We start from the raw sequence: 15561 nt of genomic DNA on the forward strand, positions 1-15561 counted from the left end.
CCTCCCCTCCCCTCCCCTCTCCTCTCCTCTCCTCTCCTCGTTTTGGGACACTCTATCCTGTGCTAATGTAAGCTGCATTCTGTTTCACCCAGTACAGCGAGAGTCATCAAAAACTGCAAAGAAACAGGCCACATTTCTCCCCTAGCCCAGCACTTCTGCATGTGTCTGCAAGTGTGCATGTGTGTATGCTTGCATCTTTGTGTGTGCGTGCGTGTGTGTGTGTGTGTGCCTGATGAGAAGAGCTGCTCAGCAATATTTAGCGTTACTGCGACAGAACAGCTTTAGGACAGAACAAAGCCTCACCTTCACAAAAAGACCAAATGAGAGGCAAAGAGGGAGGAAGAGACAGAAATACATTCTGACTTTCCAGGCTACATGTGCAATGTTTTGCTTTATCAAGAAACAGTGTGTTGTGCTAAAACCAACCGTTTTTTTCCCGCCACACATGCTCACTCCTGGATAACACAGGAACACAGCTTCAACAATAAAACAACTTGTTTTTATCAATGTAAGATCTACAAGGCTATTCTAGCTTCTTTAAAACGATAAAACATTTCAGAACTGCAGAGATTCACAGGACTCTGAAGGTAGCGTGTCCAGAAAACCACCAAAAGCAGCGTGCGATAAAAGGCTATCATTTTTTTGGCAAGCTTCATTGGACCAATACCATGTGTTCAGACTGAGAAGACCTTGATCCAAACAAATCACAACTATCCAATCCTCTGACTTACAGGGTAAAATAACTCATATTTCAAGGATGCCCCTGTAAGTCGGTGTCCTTTTAGGTTTCACAGCCAATCGTGAGATATTAACAAGTACACACATACAGACACACACCAGGCCGCGCAAACACGCCAGTCGTACAATTACAGATCAATGCCATGTCAAGGCCAGTCAGCTGGTAATTGTAGTCAGTTCACAGACACATTAGAACATCTGTTTAGAAGGTGATTGGAAGAATATTAATGAGATCAACATTGTGTTACTGCTCCGCTTTCAGTACAAAGAGGTTTTAAAAACCGAGTGATTTCTAAACACAGATCTGCTCAACTTAAAAGATAAAAAATAAAGAAAAATAAAGTCCCATGCACAGAATGAGGGCACCATATATGTAAAGCTGAAAATAAAATCAACATTAATGTGAAACGTTTGGCTTACATGTCTTTTGAAGGACGTGTCTAAGCTCACCCATAATGCTGTGATTCACAGTTTTTCCTCAGTTGCTCCGTTGCATTTCTCAGAGCAGAACTGAAATTCATTCAGTTCAGACTTCAAATCATTCTGTCACTTGTGCTCATTTCTTTGAACAGTTTCCAAATGCTTCTGTACATCCACTCATATGATTATGTCCAATTCTCTGCTATTTCCTATTTTATCAATTGCTTATGTCATGTTGATGAAAATTTATTTTATGGGTCTTAATAGTCTTGATCTACACACCATTTAAGAATAAGTTAATTGCATTGTCTACATATAGAAAATGTAAAAATATAGCAAACTTTGTTTCTTCTTCAGTCACAGCATCCACACCAAAGAGTGGTGCTGCAGTGTGACCTGTTAGTTCAAATGTTGTTTTTGACAGACTGGTGGAAAAAAATAAAAATAAAAATAAAAATTGAACATTTAAATTCCTCACTGACAAGCAACCAGTAAAAGTTCCTCCAGCTGAACATGTACAGGTTTTCATCAGCAACTAGTTTCTCAGAATACCTACTAAAAATGTGGAACCTCATAAAAGCAAAGTCATGAAAACCTTAGGATTTTGCTGCAAAACAAAGCAGATAGATGGATCAAATCTAGACAGACAGACTTTTCATTACACATTTTCTCACAAGTACAAAAAAAAAAAGTCTAGCATGTGTCCCCAAAATAAAATGTGGTGATACTGAAGTGTGATGATGACAGCATCTGAGACTTTCCTATTTTGGCTTCCGTTCGCACTCATGTGTGCTGCAGCAAAACGTTGTTACTTTTATCTTTGGAGATTGCACTCAAATGCTCCATTTGATGCAGAAACCCTCAGAGACATGCTCTCATTTTCAACACGTAGAATATTATTTTCAAAAATGCCAAATGTCAAGTTTTATATAGTCAATATTTAAAATCAGAACGGTTTGTGAAATAAAATGTGTGAAAAAAAAAAGAAGAAGAATGTTACGGGTTGCCATCCACTGCTTTCAAATCTTTAATATACATAAACGTGTCTGATGTCAGCGCATGCTCATATTTTTACTGACTATATGATTTCTCTCCACGTGTATGCCTGTTGGCCTGTAAATGTGTATCCACACAGGCTGTAATGATGATGAAATATGTTGTTAATGTTGGGGGTTATCTTAGTCAACTGGCAGTGGCTGTGAAGGCATTTGTGTGTTGCACGTCGAGCCAGTTGTGCGTGTTTGTGTGTTTAATTGGACCTCCCTGAGCCAGTCTCCAGGTGACGGGACTCATCTGCTCTTCTCCTGATTAAGAACAACAGATGGACGGGTAGGAACAGACACACACACGCACGCGCAAGCAAATCTCTCCCAGTCATGATGCATCATGGAAAACATTGAACACGCATATTCTACCTGTCACGTTGGCTGTAATCTATAGAAACATGGAAAGTGGAACAGTGAAGCATCTTGACTTCAACAAAACGTTACATACAAATCCTCTGCTGCCAGGTATTGATGCATCAGATTTGCGTCATTCAAGTTGTGCCTCGGTTAGCTCGTCTCTATCATTATCGCCTTTCTCATCTTCCCTTCCGACTAAATAAACTCACCTCCGTCTCTCTGCAGATCATCGTCATTCTGCTTCTTTAACGTGACATCTCTGCTGTCCGTCTCCGTCTGCCGCCTTGGCAAAGATTATGGCTATTTACTTCAACGCTGAAGCGGCAGATTAAAAACAAACAAAAAAAGTTTCCCTCGAGACAGATGAGGCTGACGCATGTAAAACAACCTACAAGCAACATATGTTTCTATTTGCACCGCAAGTAGATGCTTAATTGTTATCATTGCAGAGGGTGTAGCACTGCTATGAAGCTCCAAGAGTTTTCATGACATTGACGCACAAAATAATGTATATACATATTGTGCACATGAGCACAATATGAAATATCAATGTGTGTGAAAAGCCAAGTTATCAATTAACTTTGAATGTGTTTGTGGCAGATTTCAGTGATTATTTAAAAACACATTCATGCAAAAGGTTGTATGATTATAATTTTTTTCAGTTTAACGTTTTATGAGCCATTACTGAATAATATCTGTTTGCCAGAACTTTGAAGTAAGAATTAGGAAAGGGGTGTTGTGCAAATATTTGAGCGGCCTCAGGGATTTGAGCTTGCACATAGCTTGCGTAGCTCACAGAGCTCAGTCAGCTTGTTAAGGCTAGACGTTGTACACAGTCATCACACAGAAAGGACAGATGCTGCAGATTTCAAAGTTTCACAAGTACTCAAACCTTGTCGCTGCAAGCAGCAGCAGCAGCAGGGGCTCCTTTAGGAAAGAAAGCTCCCCTTTTGGTCTGAAGATGTAAATAATTTGGAGCGAAGAGGGAAATGCAAATATCATTTAATAGCAGTTGGTTCGCATTATCTTAGTTTAAAGAACTTGTTGACATAAACTGAGGTCTAGAAGACCGAGGAAACCTTCAGGGAATATTTCAGCAAATTGCCATAAAGTGCTTATTTGGGAGAACTTTTTTTAGCAATTCACTAAAAAATGCCTATGTAGTGTAATTCACTTCTAGGAAGCTTCATGCAGACTCCAGAGTTGCAGTGCTCCAGTCTGTTAGGTGGCAACATCTGCAATGGTATGACATATCAGTCATATAAAGAATGTTTTCTGTACAATTGCAGAAAACATTCGGTAACACTTTATTTGAAGGGGGGTGAATAAGACTGACATGACACTTTCATAAACATGACATAACACCTGTCATGAACATGAATAAGCCTTCATGAATATTTATGACTGTCATAAAGCATCATTTGGTAAATTATGACACTTTTAATACAAAGTTGACATTATTCAAAATGTCTTTGTTATGACAACTTGACATTAACCAAGAAATCATTACTGTTTAAACTTTACCTTTAATAACATAAAGTTACTTGATTTTTAAAGTTCAATCAGTAATACGTTTATAACAAATTTATATCAGTAATGATTTCTTGGTTAATGTCAAGTTGTCATAACAAAGACATTTTGAATAATGTCAACTTTTAGAGCACTCTAAATTTTAGAGCACGCCAGCCTCAACAGAGAACTCTGGACAAGTTGAAGAGAACAGTAATTCTGAAAAAGTTCATTCAGTTTTACATTACATTGGATTTGTTTTTTCCCACATAAAAATCAGAAAAAGTTGCAAGTGAACCCAATGTGACCCTGGAGCTGATATACCCTACCTCCATATTAATCCGGTGGTTAGGCTACTGTAAAACACTCCATTTGGTCTACTCCCTTTTTGCCTTCAGGGCTACATTAATGATAATTACTAAGCTCTCAGCATGCAAGTTAATATCCCCCTTTAAAATCCTTGTCATCACAGAAAAAAGGAAAAGAAATAACTAGAAATAAGCTTAGTAGTAAAAAAAAGAAGTATGAGTCCCAAAAAAAATTATGAACAATGGAGCAATCTTTAAAAAGCATGTTTCACGTTGAGATAGCTAAATCAAGTCGACGAATGCTTGAAAAAAATAATTTCCATTCTTATCTCCACAAAACATGGCGTCTTGCCTCTCTCTCTCTCTCTCTCTCTCTCTCTCTCTCTGACACACACACACACACACACACACAATGAAGAGAAGGAGAGCGAAGGAGAGTGAAAGACAGAGAAAGAAAGAGAAAGAGGGGGTGATAACAGCTTCAATAAATCATCCGGGCCAGTCGCCGCTCCCAGGGGATGCGGGATGGATTAAATTAAGCACTCTCTCCACCCTTGTGTCTATCCATCCGTCCATCCCTCTCTCTCTCTCTCTCTCTCTCTCTCTCTCTCTCTCTCCCTCTCTCCGTATAAATGCCAACAGCTGATCGCGAGACGGCACACTCGCGGGAACAGCTCGAAGCAGCAGAAAGAGAGAGGCGAGGGGAAGAGAGTGAAGAGAGAGGGATCCAGAGAGAGAAAGAGGGGGATCTGTTGATTCATCGGAGTCCCTTTTTGTACAATTTTTTTTGACTTAAAGGGATATAAAGGACTTTTTTTTCGTAAAAGGGATTTTTTTTATACATAAAAGCATTCTAAGTTATTATTACATATTTTTTAAACCTCTGATTTTCTTCGCATCCCTCCCTCGTCCTTCCCTTCTTCCTCCTCCATTTCTTTTTTTAAAGAGGCCCGGGCTTTGCGAGGTGTCTTCCATCGCCTTTTTATATTCATTTTTATCTTATTATTGTTCGAGAGCCTTCAGTCTTCCGTTTGTCCGCGAGTGCAAAAAGCACGAGGCACCCCCTCCTCCTCCTCCTCCTTCTCCTTCTCCTCCTCCTCTTCCTCCCCTACGGTGGGAGCTGTCCGGTGCTGAAGTTGCATTTCCTCCCATTCCTGCAAGAGGACTGGACCGGGCCAGGCAGGGACACTCAAGCAGAACAATAACTCTTTTGACCGGATAATTCGGCAGCTCGGCTCCCGCCACCACCTGAAGACAATCGGCCCCTCTGCTCGGCGTGTTGACGGACGGACGGGATCGCCACGCTGGCCAGGCCGTCGGCGAGGGGCTTTACATCCGCGAGAGTGTGCGCGCGTGTGTGTATCGCTGCGTCCGCGTGTACGTTGTGTTTGTGGGAGCGTGCGTGCTCGCGTGCGTGCCGGTGTCTCTCACCATCATGCCAAGGTCTTTCCTGGTGAAAAAGGTGAAACTGGATGATTTCTCCACCGGGGCGGAGTTGGAACACGCCTACCGGCACAGGACAGACCTCAGCCTGCGGCTGCATGACAAAGGTAGGTCAGGCTGCCTACACAGCGCGGGACTTACAGGTGTCTCGGATACAGATCGATCCCAGTGAGGAGGAGGAGGAGGATGAGGAAGAGGAAGAGAGGGATGCAGTCAGGAGAGGAGGGGGTTATGTTTCTGTAATAAGGCTGGTCTATAATGCATGAGACAAAGAGGTAGATTTACCTGTTGGGTCTTGAAGGTTGCTTTTTTTTTTTTTCTGTGATTGTTTTAAATCTTTACCAGAGCCTTACACATCAGAGCTGCGGGTTACAAGAAGCTAAAATTCACGCACAGACCAACTCTGTGTCAGATATAAAGTTTGTCTAAGCTACAAGCATAATATTATAACCAGTATGGGCAAAACTGGCTGGTATGCAGCGCCATGCACAACAAACTGCATCAAGTTTCTCAGCAGCTCAAACTACAGCAGCTTTAAAAACTCCTGCCTGGTTTTATTAAGCCCCTAAAGAAGGATCTCTAACTTCTGCAAGACACTTTAACGGCAGAAGAAATAACTTTGTGACATTTCAAATTTCTTAAAAAAAAGAAGAAGATGGTTTTCTTATTAAACTTGTTCTTATTTTTAGCTCGTTTATTTTTTATCAGCTTATTTGTGTCAATTTTATTAATAAGTACTTGTTTTGTTGCTGTGTGTTTTTTGTTTTGTTTTATTAAAACAGGTCGCTTGTATATGGGATTTTGGATCTCAGTGAGATAATCTGTATAAATAATAGTCAAGTAATAAAGAAAACAACCAGAGCGATCAATTTTAAGGGATGCAAGGCTGTGCAAATCTATCCTATAAGAGCACAGAGAAACCTCTACAGGCAGGTCGATCCTTGATTGCAGTCAACCATAAAACATGACAAATCTGGATGTCTTCTTGTGTCTCTTGGGAGCTCGGGCTCCCCTGGTGACAGGAGCACAAGTGCAGTTTGCATCGCCCTAAAAGAGGCACTTCCACAAAGTTTTTACATGGATGGACTAATGGGAAAGGCCATCCAGAGTATAGAGTCAGCACAGCAAAACCTAAAGCCAAAACATTTCTTTTAAATACTGTGTTTGTCCCTGGGAGGGTAGCTGACGGCACACAGAGCAGCTATCAGCAAACACCTCAGCAAACTGCACAGCAGCGCTGTTTGTGTAAAAAACCTCAGGCAGAGAATCAGATGGAAATTTACCAGCTGTAAACAAATTAACAAAGGCAAATATGGACAGGTTGAGTGGCTATAAATGGAAAAGTTAATTATGGGAACAGCAGATTGTTAAATCTGTTGTGTGTGTGTGTGTGTGTGTGTGCGTGCGCAGGCGTTCTTGTGTGGTGTCTTGAATGAGGGTGTCAGTCTGTGTGAGGGTGGCGATGGGGAAGCAGAAGTGTTATGATGTCATGTATAGGTAGGCTGGGGAATGAGTGATGTTATACCAGGAGGGATCCAGAAGTGTAACGTAGGACTGAATACAGTAAATAAGAAGATGCTGCAACTCACCTAGGCTAAAACTGTAGAGCTAAATAATAATTTGGATTGGGAGAAGCAAATTTTAGGGGAGGCTATTGCCCATTACACCCCCCTTTAGTTTCACCAGTGGGCCCAACATGCATTAGTTAGTAATCTGTTTAGGGAAATCCCCACCAGAGCTGGACTTTCATTTTATAATGTTTCAGTGTAAACAAAATGCAGTTTTTTGTTTTTTTTTACAAACGGATACGTTAATAGAGAACTTTATCAATGTGTCTCTCCTTGCCTGTCATAATGTTATGCGTGGTGGGTGGGTGTGTAGCCAGAGTAATGGGTTTTTACTGCATTCATTTCATCTAGTGGGACATTTTGTAATATCATCATCTTCATGTCATGTTTTTATAGCTGACCACACTTTCAGTCTGGTTCTGTTTCAAACCCTTCAATAAGGTGGGTGTTGTAGTGGGACAGCCTGTAATCAATTATTAGGGAAGGACTTCAGACAGCACAGAGTTATCACATGGTCATTAACACTTACTTATGTCTCATTCCCTCAATCAGCTATTGAAAATATATCAAAGTTAGATGACACAGCAGCCTGTAAGAGATTTAAGCTCCACAGGCCTGGGAGGGATCAGACGAGCAGATGCTGCGGTGGACAGCAAAAAACACGCAGAACTCGTCAGTTGTAGCGTTTTTTTTTTTTTTTTCCTGCAAAATGTAAAACATTCTTTGCTGGATTTGATCCTGTAGCATATTTGTTCTCCTCTTGGAGTTGGTCTGCGTAAAGGTCACTTGTGAAATTAACTCAATCAAGAGTTTCTCGCACGCTTCGCTGATCCTTCCTAATGCTCAGCTGGGACCTTCTTGCTCCCACGCAGAATAATAAGTAACGACAAAAAAAAAAAAAAAAAGATAAAGAGAGCCGACGTGCTTTTACTTTCCCGCTTCTGTGAAAGCAAAAATGCACCATTTTCAGACATGCTCAGATGGAGACGCGTCAGAATCGCCTCTTTGGTGTCCTGGAGGTTGCAGAAAACGATCTGATAAAAAGAAAAAAAAGAAAAAAAGGGCATTTTATTCACGTTTAAATCTGTTTGATTCTCACCTCAGACACACTGATACACTACACAACAGGTGCAATATGAACAGCTTAACCAGGAATTTGGTAGCTTACGTTTAGCAATGCAACGAGCATCTCCAAGCCACTGCTGTTATCAGACAAGATTGTATATTAAACTGACCTTACCGGAGGCTGATCCTCTGACACGCTCTACAACGTTTCCGTGCACCAGGTGTTACTGCTCTATTTTTGCAGTGTTGGCACTTTTTTCTTTTTTTGCACGCTGGTTTTCTCGCTCTGGATGATTCACTCTCTACCTGCAACAGCTGCCATAAAATTAAACTGTCACATAAGGACAACATTTTAAAGGGAAAATTGACGTCACTTTTTTTTTATTTAACCAGTTAAGGCAAAACAAATTAAATAAATGTCAGAAAATGCAGATTTTCAAATACCACTCTGCTTACTGAATGGTTTTAAAAAGTGTGACCTACTTTTGTGATTTTTTTTTTCTCCCATTTGTGTGTAATTCCCTAGTCTTTTGCAGCCATGTAAATATTGCATCCAAGGATATGCAATTCTGGGAAAAGCATTTATTTAACAATTTTACAAAGAATGTCTGAAGCAGGACCATTTACTTGACATTTACAGCCTGTTTCCCAGATAAGTCCTAACTCTCTTTTGGAGGTAAAAAGCAGAAATGCTGTTTACCAAAATGAGACATTTGGCAGTAAATGTATTGAATCTTGTTGTAAACGTTTCACATTTCAGCTTCTTAACAAATCTGGCCTTTGCTACAATCCTGTCAGCGAAGCTGATTATTTTGAACTATATGAAAACTGCAAACCCACCCTCATACCTTAAGTGTGTGTGTGAGACGCAGAATAAACTGCTTTATTTCCAGCTGGGAATCAATGACAGATTGCTGCACGCCAACACGCATGCTCCATGCCACCAATCCTGTGCTTCTAAAGCAAAAACGGCTTTTTAATGTCGAGGTTAACAAACCTAACAATCTGCCTGGTTTGACACTAGAGCGCTTTCTGTAATGCAGTCTGCCTCAGCCACCTTTTGTCTCCAGTCTCTTACCTGTGATTTTAGCAGCTCAAAGCAGCTTCTTCAAACATCCCCACTACAGAGGGCCATTTTAGGAAAACTTTCGGTCTGAACATGACGCCTTTTAGACTCATTATTTATATTTATACCCCATCCGCGTTCTGCCTCGGCGTAAGTGTCGTCAGTGTGTATTCTCATGGGACTGCGAACTGCTGTTATTATATGCAAACAGATATGTTTGCCACATGGGATTTGTTGCTTCTGTCTGCCATTCCTGCTCCTCTCTGAGACTCAAACAAAAACTGAAGAAACATGTTTTTACAACCATATAACCTACAGAACACCTAAACCAACAATTGAACAAACATTACATATTGATGAGTGCCATCACCAAAATAAATAGACATAATTACAGGAATAAGAAATGCAATTACATTGACCAGTTATGACTGCACTGATTGAGTTTTTATGAATTTGTCTTAGTTTAGATATTTCAAGGAACAACTTTAAGTAAGTGTGGCACATAAGAGGCAGAAGTTCAACAATGGGCAACATCACAACTAATGTTCAGTTTTGCTGGATGTTTGTGGACATTGGTGTTTAGAGAAACCTGAAGGGAAGGTTTGGATCATCACTGAAGCAGACCCAATCATGAGAGCATAAAGTGGATCTAGATGAGAGTTATATTGTTTATGTGGAATTGCCAATGGCTAAAGAAAATGTGTAGCGAGAGTAGATTTATATGAGTGTAACTTAAATCTGTCTAAAAATAAATTCACACATCCAGAAGTTTTACACATTTTCTCACCTTACCAGTAATATCTTTTAATGGGATTGAATGTGTCAGATTAAAAAAAAGTAGTGGATAATTTGAAAAGGATGATTCATGGTTTTGTTTTGTTTTTGTTTTTGTTTTTTACAAAGAAAGTGTGGTATAAATTTAAACAATCTCTTTTCTACTCCTCCTTAATAAAACTGAATGTGAACACATGCCAACATAAGCTGTGTAGTTAATAAACAGAGACACCTGTTCTGTCAAGGCTACAGAGGCTTGATGTCAAATCAGCTGAAATGTATTGAACTTCCACATAGTTTATATTGTATAAAAATGTTTTTTTTTTATGAAACAACACCCAGGATCAGATGAATGTGCAAAGATTAAAATTAGAAATAAAATGTATAGCAAAACAAAACAGCATTAACTAGCAACACAACTAGGCTCAAAGATAGTGGATCAGAATATATTGCGTAAAAATTTTAAAGTAATTTACAATTTATTGAGTTCATGAAGATAAGGCAAAACATTTTCAGACTTCTGCAGCTTAATATGGTAACTTATAGGTTACCTATATAGAGTGTAGTCATTAAACATAATTGAAATTATGTATGTTTTACCAGCTTTGTGTGAATACAAGTGATTTTTGCAACTGCTTCCAGTAAGACCAGAACACAACCAGTTCTGACTCTCGGGGAAAATAAAATAAAATAAAATAAAATTAGTTTTAAGAAAAAGTTCTTAATTTTTCTGTCAAGTCAAAGAAGCACAAAGCCAACAGGTCACTGCACTGACCGAAGCTGCGCTGCCTGGGAGCCAGTGGTCACTGTAGCATCGACCCGGTTCCGCGCTGGATCAGTCCGCGGTGCTGATTCCTGTTTTCACACGCTAAATCAGCTTCTTTTTCCTCAGGTTCAGGGTCAGCCTGTGTGCATTCATCTTTTAGAGGGAGAGTGTTTTTAACTGCAGCTCTTGAGGGCCAAAGGGAGATGTATTGCTAAATTAGTTCAGGACTCACACTGCGGATCCTTTCAAGCAGCCTCTCCTGGTCACAGGTGTACAGCGAGGAGAGACAGATGCTCCGACTCATGAAAAGGAAATTCAAATATATATATATATATATATATTTTTTTTTTTAAACAGATGTTTGACACACGCTGAAATTACTGCTGTTTCACTGATTGTACGTTGATTTCACACTTTACCACTTATGCAGAACTTGGATACAGTTGCTGCGGCATTATTACAGCACAGATACCGAAGGACTGCAGCTGTCGGTGCAGGCATGCTGTCACACCTGATGCTTTTAAACACTGTATTATGTTAATATTTGTAACTCTGCAATTATAATCATCCATCTACTACCACAGTCTTGAATCTTGAATACTTTTTATTGCCTTTTTCAATGCTTAAGTAAATCTTATAGCCACTAAAAATAGGCTAGTTTGTTTCTTCTGCCCTATATTTTTAGATAATCTTTAACGTTCTAAGCTTTTTATTGAGTGTCTGATTGCTCGTGGTTTGAGCATGATGAAGTGCTTGCTGTTTTACTGCCACATGTAATGACAGGAAGGAATATTTGATTCTCTGAAATAACAATGGTTAATCACCTTGGGTTTGTAAATCAACAGTGGAGGCCTACTGTATGTTTCAATTACTGTTTCAGCCGAGACTACATAATTATTAGTTTAAATGAAAAAATCTGGTGCCTCAACAAATTCGTGCTTGATTAGTTTTTTATGAATTTTGTGTCATTTGTGCACGTCAAAACATATATGCTTAAGAAACTTCAGGTTTTCATCACTCACTGTCTTTAGGACTTTAATGGTTTTAATCACTGATAGTCGCCACTTTGTCCCAGAGGAGCCATACATGCAGTAATAAATTGGTATTATTTTTATCATCTAAATTGCTGTTCTCTGGGAGTTTGCTGAGGATTTTGTCAGTGTGCCTCTCTGTCCTCAACAGGCAGCCGTGTTATGTAGTGCCATGAAAAAAAATTCAAACACCTTGGACTTGTTCACATTTTATCCTGTTGCTTTTTCATATTTTAATGTTTTTCAGTTGGATTTAATGGTTTGTGGCTTTACAAAAACTGTGATGGCAATATCATACTGTGGGGATGCTTTTCTCCAGAAACATCAGGAAAGCTAGCTGGAGTCAAATGGGAGACGGATGGAACTAAATCGAGGGAAATACTGGAAGAAAAGCTATCGGTCTGCTTGAGGCTTGAGATTAGGGTGAAGGTTCACCTTACAGGAAAGCAATAGCACAAAACATTCAGCCAGAGTTACAATGTAAACGTTTAGATTGACATGTTCGGTATATTTGTGATTTTCTGTTCACAGACGGTCTACATCCATTCTGACTGAGTTTGAGTTATTTTGCAAACTATTTTAGTCTATATATCTGCAAAGCTGTTGGAGAGATGACCCAAAAGATTAGCTATAGATGCAGGAAAAAAAATGCTTCCAGATATTATTGACTTGGACAGAATACTCATGCTACAGTTTTCAGAGTTGTTTTTGTGAAAACCTTTAAAGACCAGGGATCCTTTCTGTCCGTCTCACAGCTGATATTCTGTGGGAACAGCTCTGCAACATGGAGCCCTAAGAAAATGCACTGAAGTCTGAAGTTGTAATGTGACTGCGTGAATGTTCAAAGGACATAAATAGCTTAGCAAAACAGCGTAGATGTGTTTTCTTTAGTGTCTGACAAACATATCAAAGTTCTTCAGGGACAGTAACATTAATGTGCATCATTCCTAACTGTGACTCCTACTTTGGTGTGACACTATTTTCTTGTTCCCACCTTAGCGGCCTACATCAGTGACTACATCAGTCCTGTCGTGTATGATGGTGAGAGCGATGGCGGGATCAAGGTGCCCTCTCCCGACCCCCTCTATGACGGTATCCACAGCGACTACGGTGCCCCCGACTCGGAGTCTCCGGACAGTCCGGGCTCAGAAATCACAGACGGCTACATCAACGGCGACGCCGCGGTCAGCGAGGGATACACAGTCGACGCCTTCTTCATCACCGACGGCCGTTCGAGAAGGAAAGCCCTCGGTAGCCCCAGGAGCGTCCAGAGGCACACCTGCAACGAGTGTGGCAAGACCTACGCCACGTCTTCCAACCTGAGCCGGCACAAACAGACGCACCGCTCACTTGACAGCAAGCTGGCAAAGAAGTGCCCCACCTGCGGGAAGGTGTACGTGTCCATGCCCGCCATGGCAATGCACCTGCTCACTCATGACCTCAAGCACAAGTGCGACGTGTGCGGGAAGGCGTTCAGCCGGCCGTGGCTCCTGCAGGGCCACATGCGCTCCCACACCGGCGAGAAACCGTTCGGGTGCGCCCACTGCGGGAAGGCCTTCGCGGACCGCTCAAACCTGCGCGCCCACATGCAGACGCATTCGGCCTTCAAGCACTTCAAATGCAAACGCTGCAACAAGACCTTCGCGCTCAAGAGCTATCTGAACAAGCACTACGAATCTGCCTGCTTCAAAGGCCCCTTCTCCCCTCTCGGCCCATTAGACGCATGACAACCTACAAAGAGATCAAATGAGGGACAAAACCGCAGACACAAATTACCATTATCCTTAAAGACTAAACTGCAGACGGTATATTTTTGGTCAGAATGCGACCTTGCTTTCCCTCCTTCTACCTCCCTTACCTGCCCACTCCCGTCCCCACCTCCTCTCCCTTGGAGCCTGTCCACAATGACGAATACGATGAAGATAGCACAATTTTTCTCCTTGAGATTTTCCCACTTAAGGATTTAACTGATCGACGCATGCACTTCCTTGAAATCACGTCACCTCCTTTTTCTCTGTCTGTTCAGGGCAGAGACACTGATATTACTGCAGCTTCCTCCTGGCATCTAGATATAATATGACTACATATATTTTGGAACATTGATGATGATAATGATGAGAATAATGACAATAGCAAACATATAGCTACTAGTTTTCTCCATGCACTGAAATGCAGTGAAAGTGTTTTTTTGTTGTTGTTTTTTTCATTCCGATTCTGCTTTTTGGGGGAATAGTACTAATAAGAATATTAATAATAATGAGAATAATATTAATAATGCTCTGCTGCACCAAGTGACCATAATCTCTCCACCTCTGAGGTAAAAAAAAAACTATTTATTTATTTATTTATTTATTTATTTATTTATTTATTTATTTATTTATTTAAGCAATGTTTCTTTTTATTATGTGTTGTATATTTCTACTTGATTTGACGACAACAGATGCTGTTTATTTGCACTTTAAGTTCTGGATATGTCTTTTTACCACTACAGGCCAAAGCATATGTCACTTTTTTTGCATACGATTTTTTTCTATTATATTGTTTACCTTCTTTTTTTTATTAACATTACTGCATGCAAAAACAAAAAAAAGAAAAATAACGAAACCTATGCCAACCACATAAAAAAAAAAGCTTATGAATTTTTGCCAAAATTCCTATAGATAGAACCCGAGGGCAATATTTTTTCTCTTGGAGCCTCCATAGGACTCGTAAAAGCAATAATCACCTAATGCATGGAATTTTATGATGAAGTTATGAAGTATTACCTACTACTGTATAGCAGTTTGAAGAATCAGGTATGTTTTACTTCACCTATAGTCATAAACTGAAAAATACTAACATTGCAGACATCAGGGATCATGCCAATGTAGTGTTAGAGTGATGAAAAGAAAAGTCCCGTTTTTCCTTTCTTGTTATGCACTGCCTGCCTCTTAGTGAGTAGAACTAATGTAGGATTTAGGCTTTGAGAGGCTGGGATCAGCTGTCTGCTGGGTGTGGGGCCTATTGCAGGATAACTGCTGTGCGGTTGTGACATGCCTGGCAACTTTCTGCATCATCCAGTCAACGGATGGACAGGTGCATTCCGAAAAGCTGGATATCATGGAAAAGTATGTTTATTTCAGTAATTTGATTCAGAAAGGGAAACTTGTATATGATAGGGATTCGCTACACACTGGGTGATGTGCTTCAAGCATCCATTTCTGTTAATGTGCCGAGCTCATGAAAAGTCAAAGTATTGTTTCTCGGAAATCTACACAGATAAGACTGCTGACTGAAAGCAGACAGTCTTGACATTGTCCGGAAAAAGTTTAAGTGATTGAAGGTCATTGCTTAAAAAGTATGCTGTTCACAAAGTGCTTAATCCAGGCATGGTGATGGGATGTTAAGTGGAAGGAAAAAGTGTGGTAGAAAAGAAAAGCCCAAGCAACAGGGTGATGTAAAACTTTTAAAGTATTGTTACACAAATTCCA

The 15561-nt window shown here is 40.3% G+C and overlaps 1 protein-coding gene across 1 annotated transcript; it reads left to right on the forward strand.

Annotated features, from left to right (window-relative positions):
• Positions 1-4838: 4838 nt before the first annotated feature.
• On the forward strand, positions 4839-14230 carry LOC106946037 (transcriptional repressor scratch 1-like). Its single transcript, XM_015030118.1, has 2 exons — positions 4839-5928; positions 13091-14230. The coding sequence occupies exons 1-2, from the start codon at positions 5814-5816 to the stop codon at positions 13816-13818; spliced, it is 843 nt and encodes a 280-aa protein (XP_014885604.1). The 5' UTR covers positions 4839-5813; the 3' UTR covers positions 13819-14230.
• Positions 14231-15561: the final 1331 nt, after the last annotated feature.

Source organism: Poecilia latipinna, unplaced genomic scaffold (genome assembly GCF_001443285.1).
Source record: "Poecilia latipinna isolate Pla-1442-1.1 unplaced genomic scaffold, P_latipinna-1.0 Scaffold11, whole genome shotgun sequence".
In the NCBI taxonomy this organism is placed as follows: domain Eukaryota; kingdom Metazoa; phylum Chordata; class Actinopteri; order Cyprinodontiformes; family Poeciliidae; genus Poecilia; species Poecilia latipinna.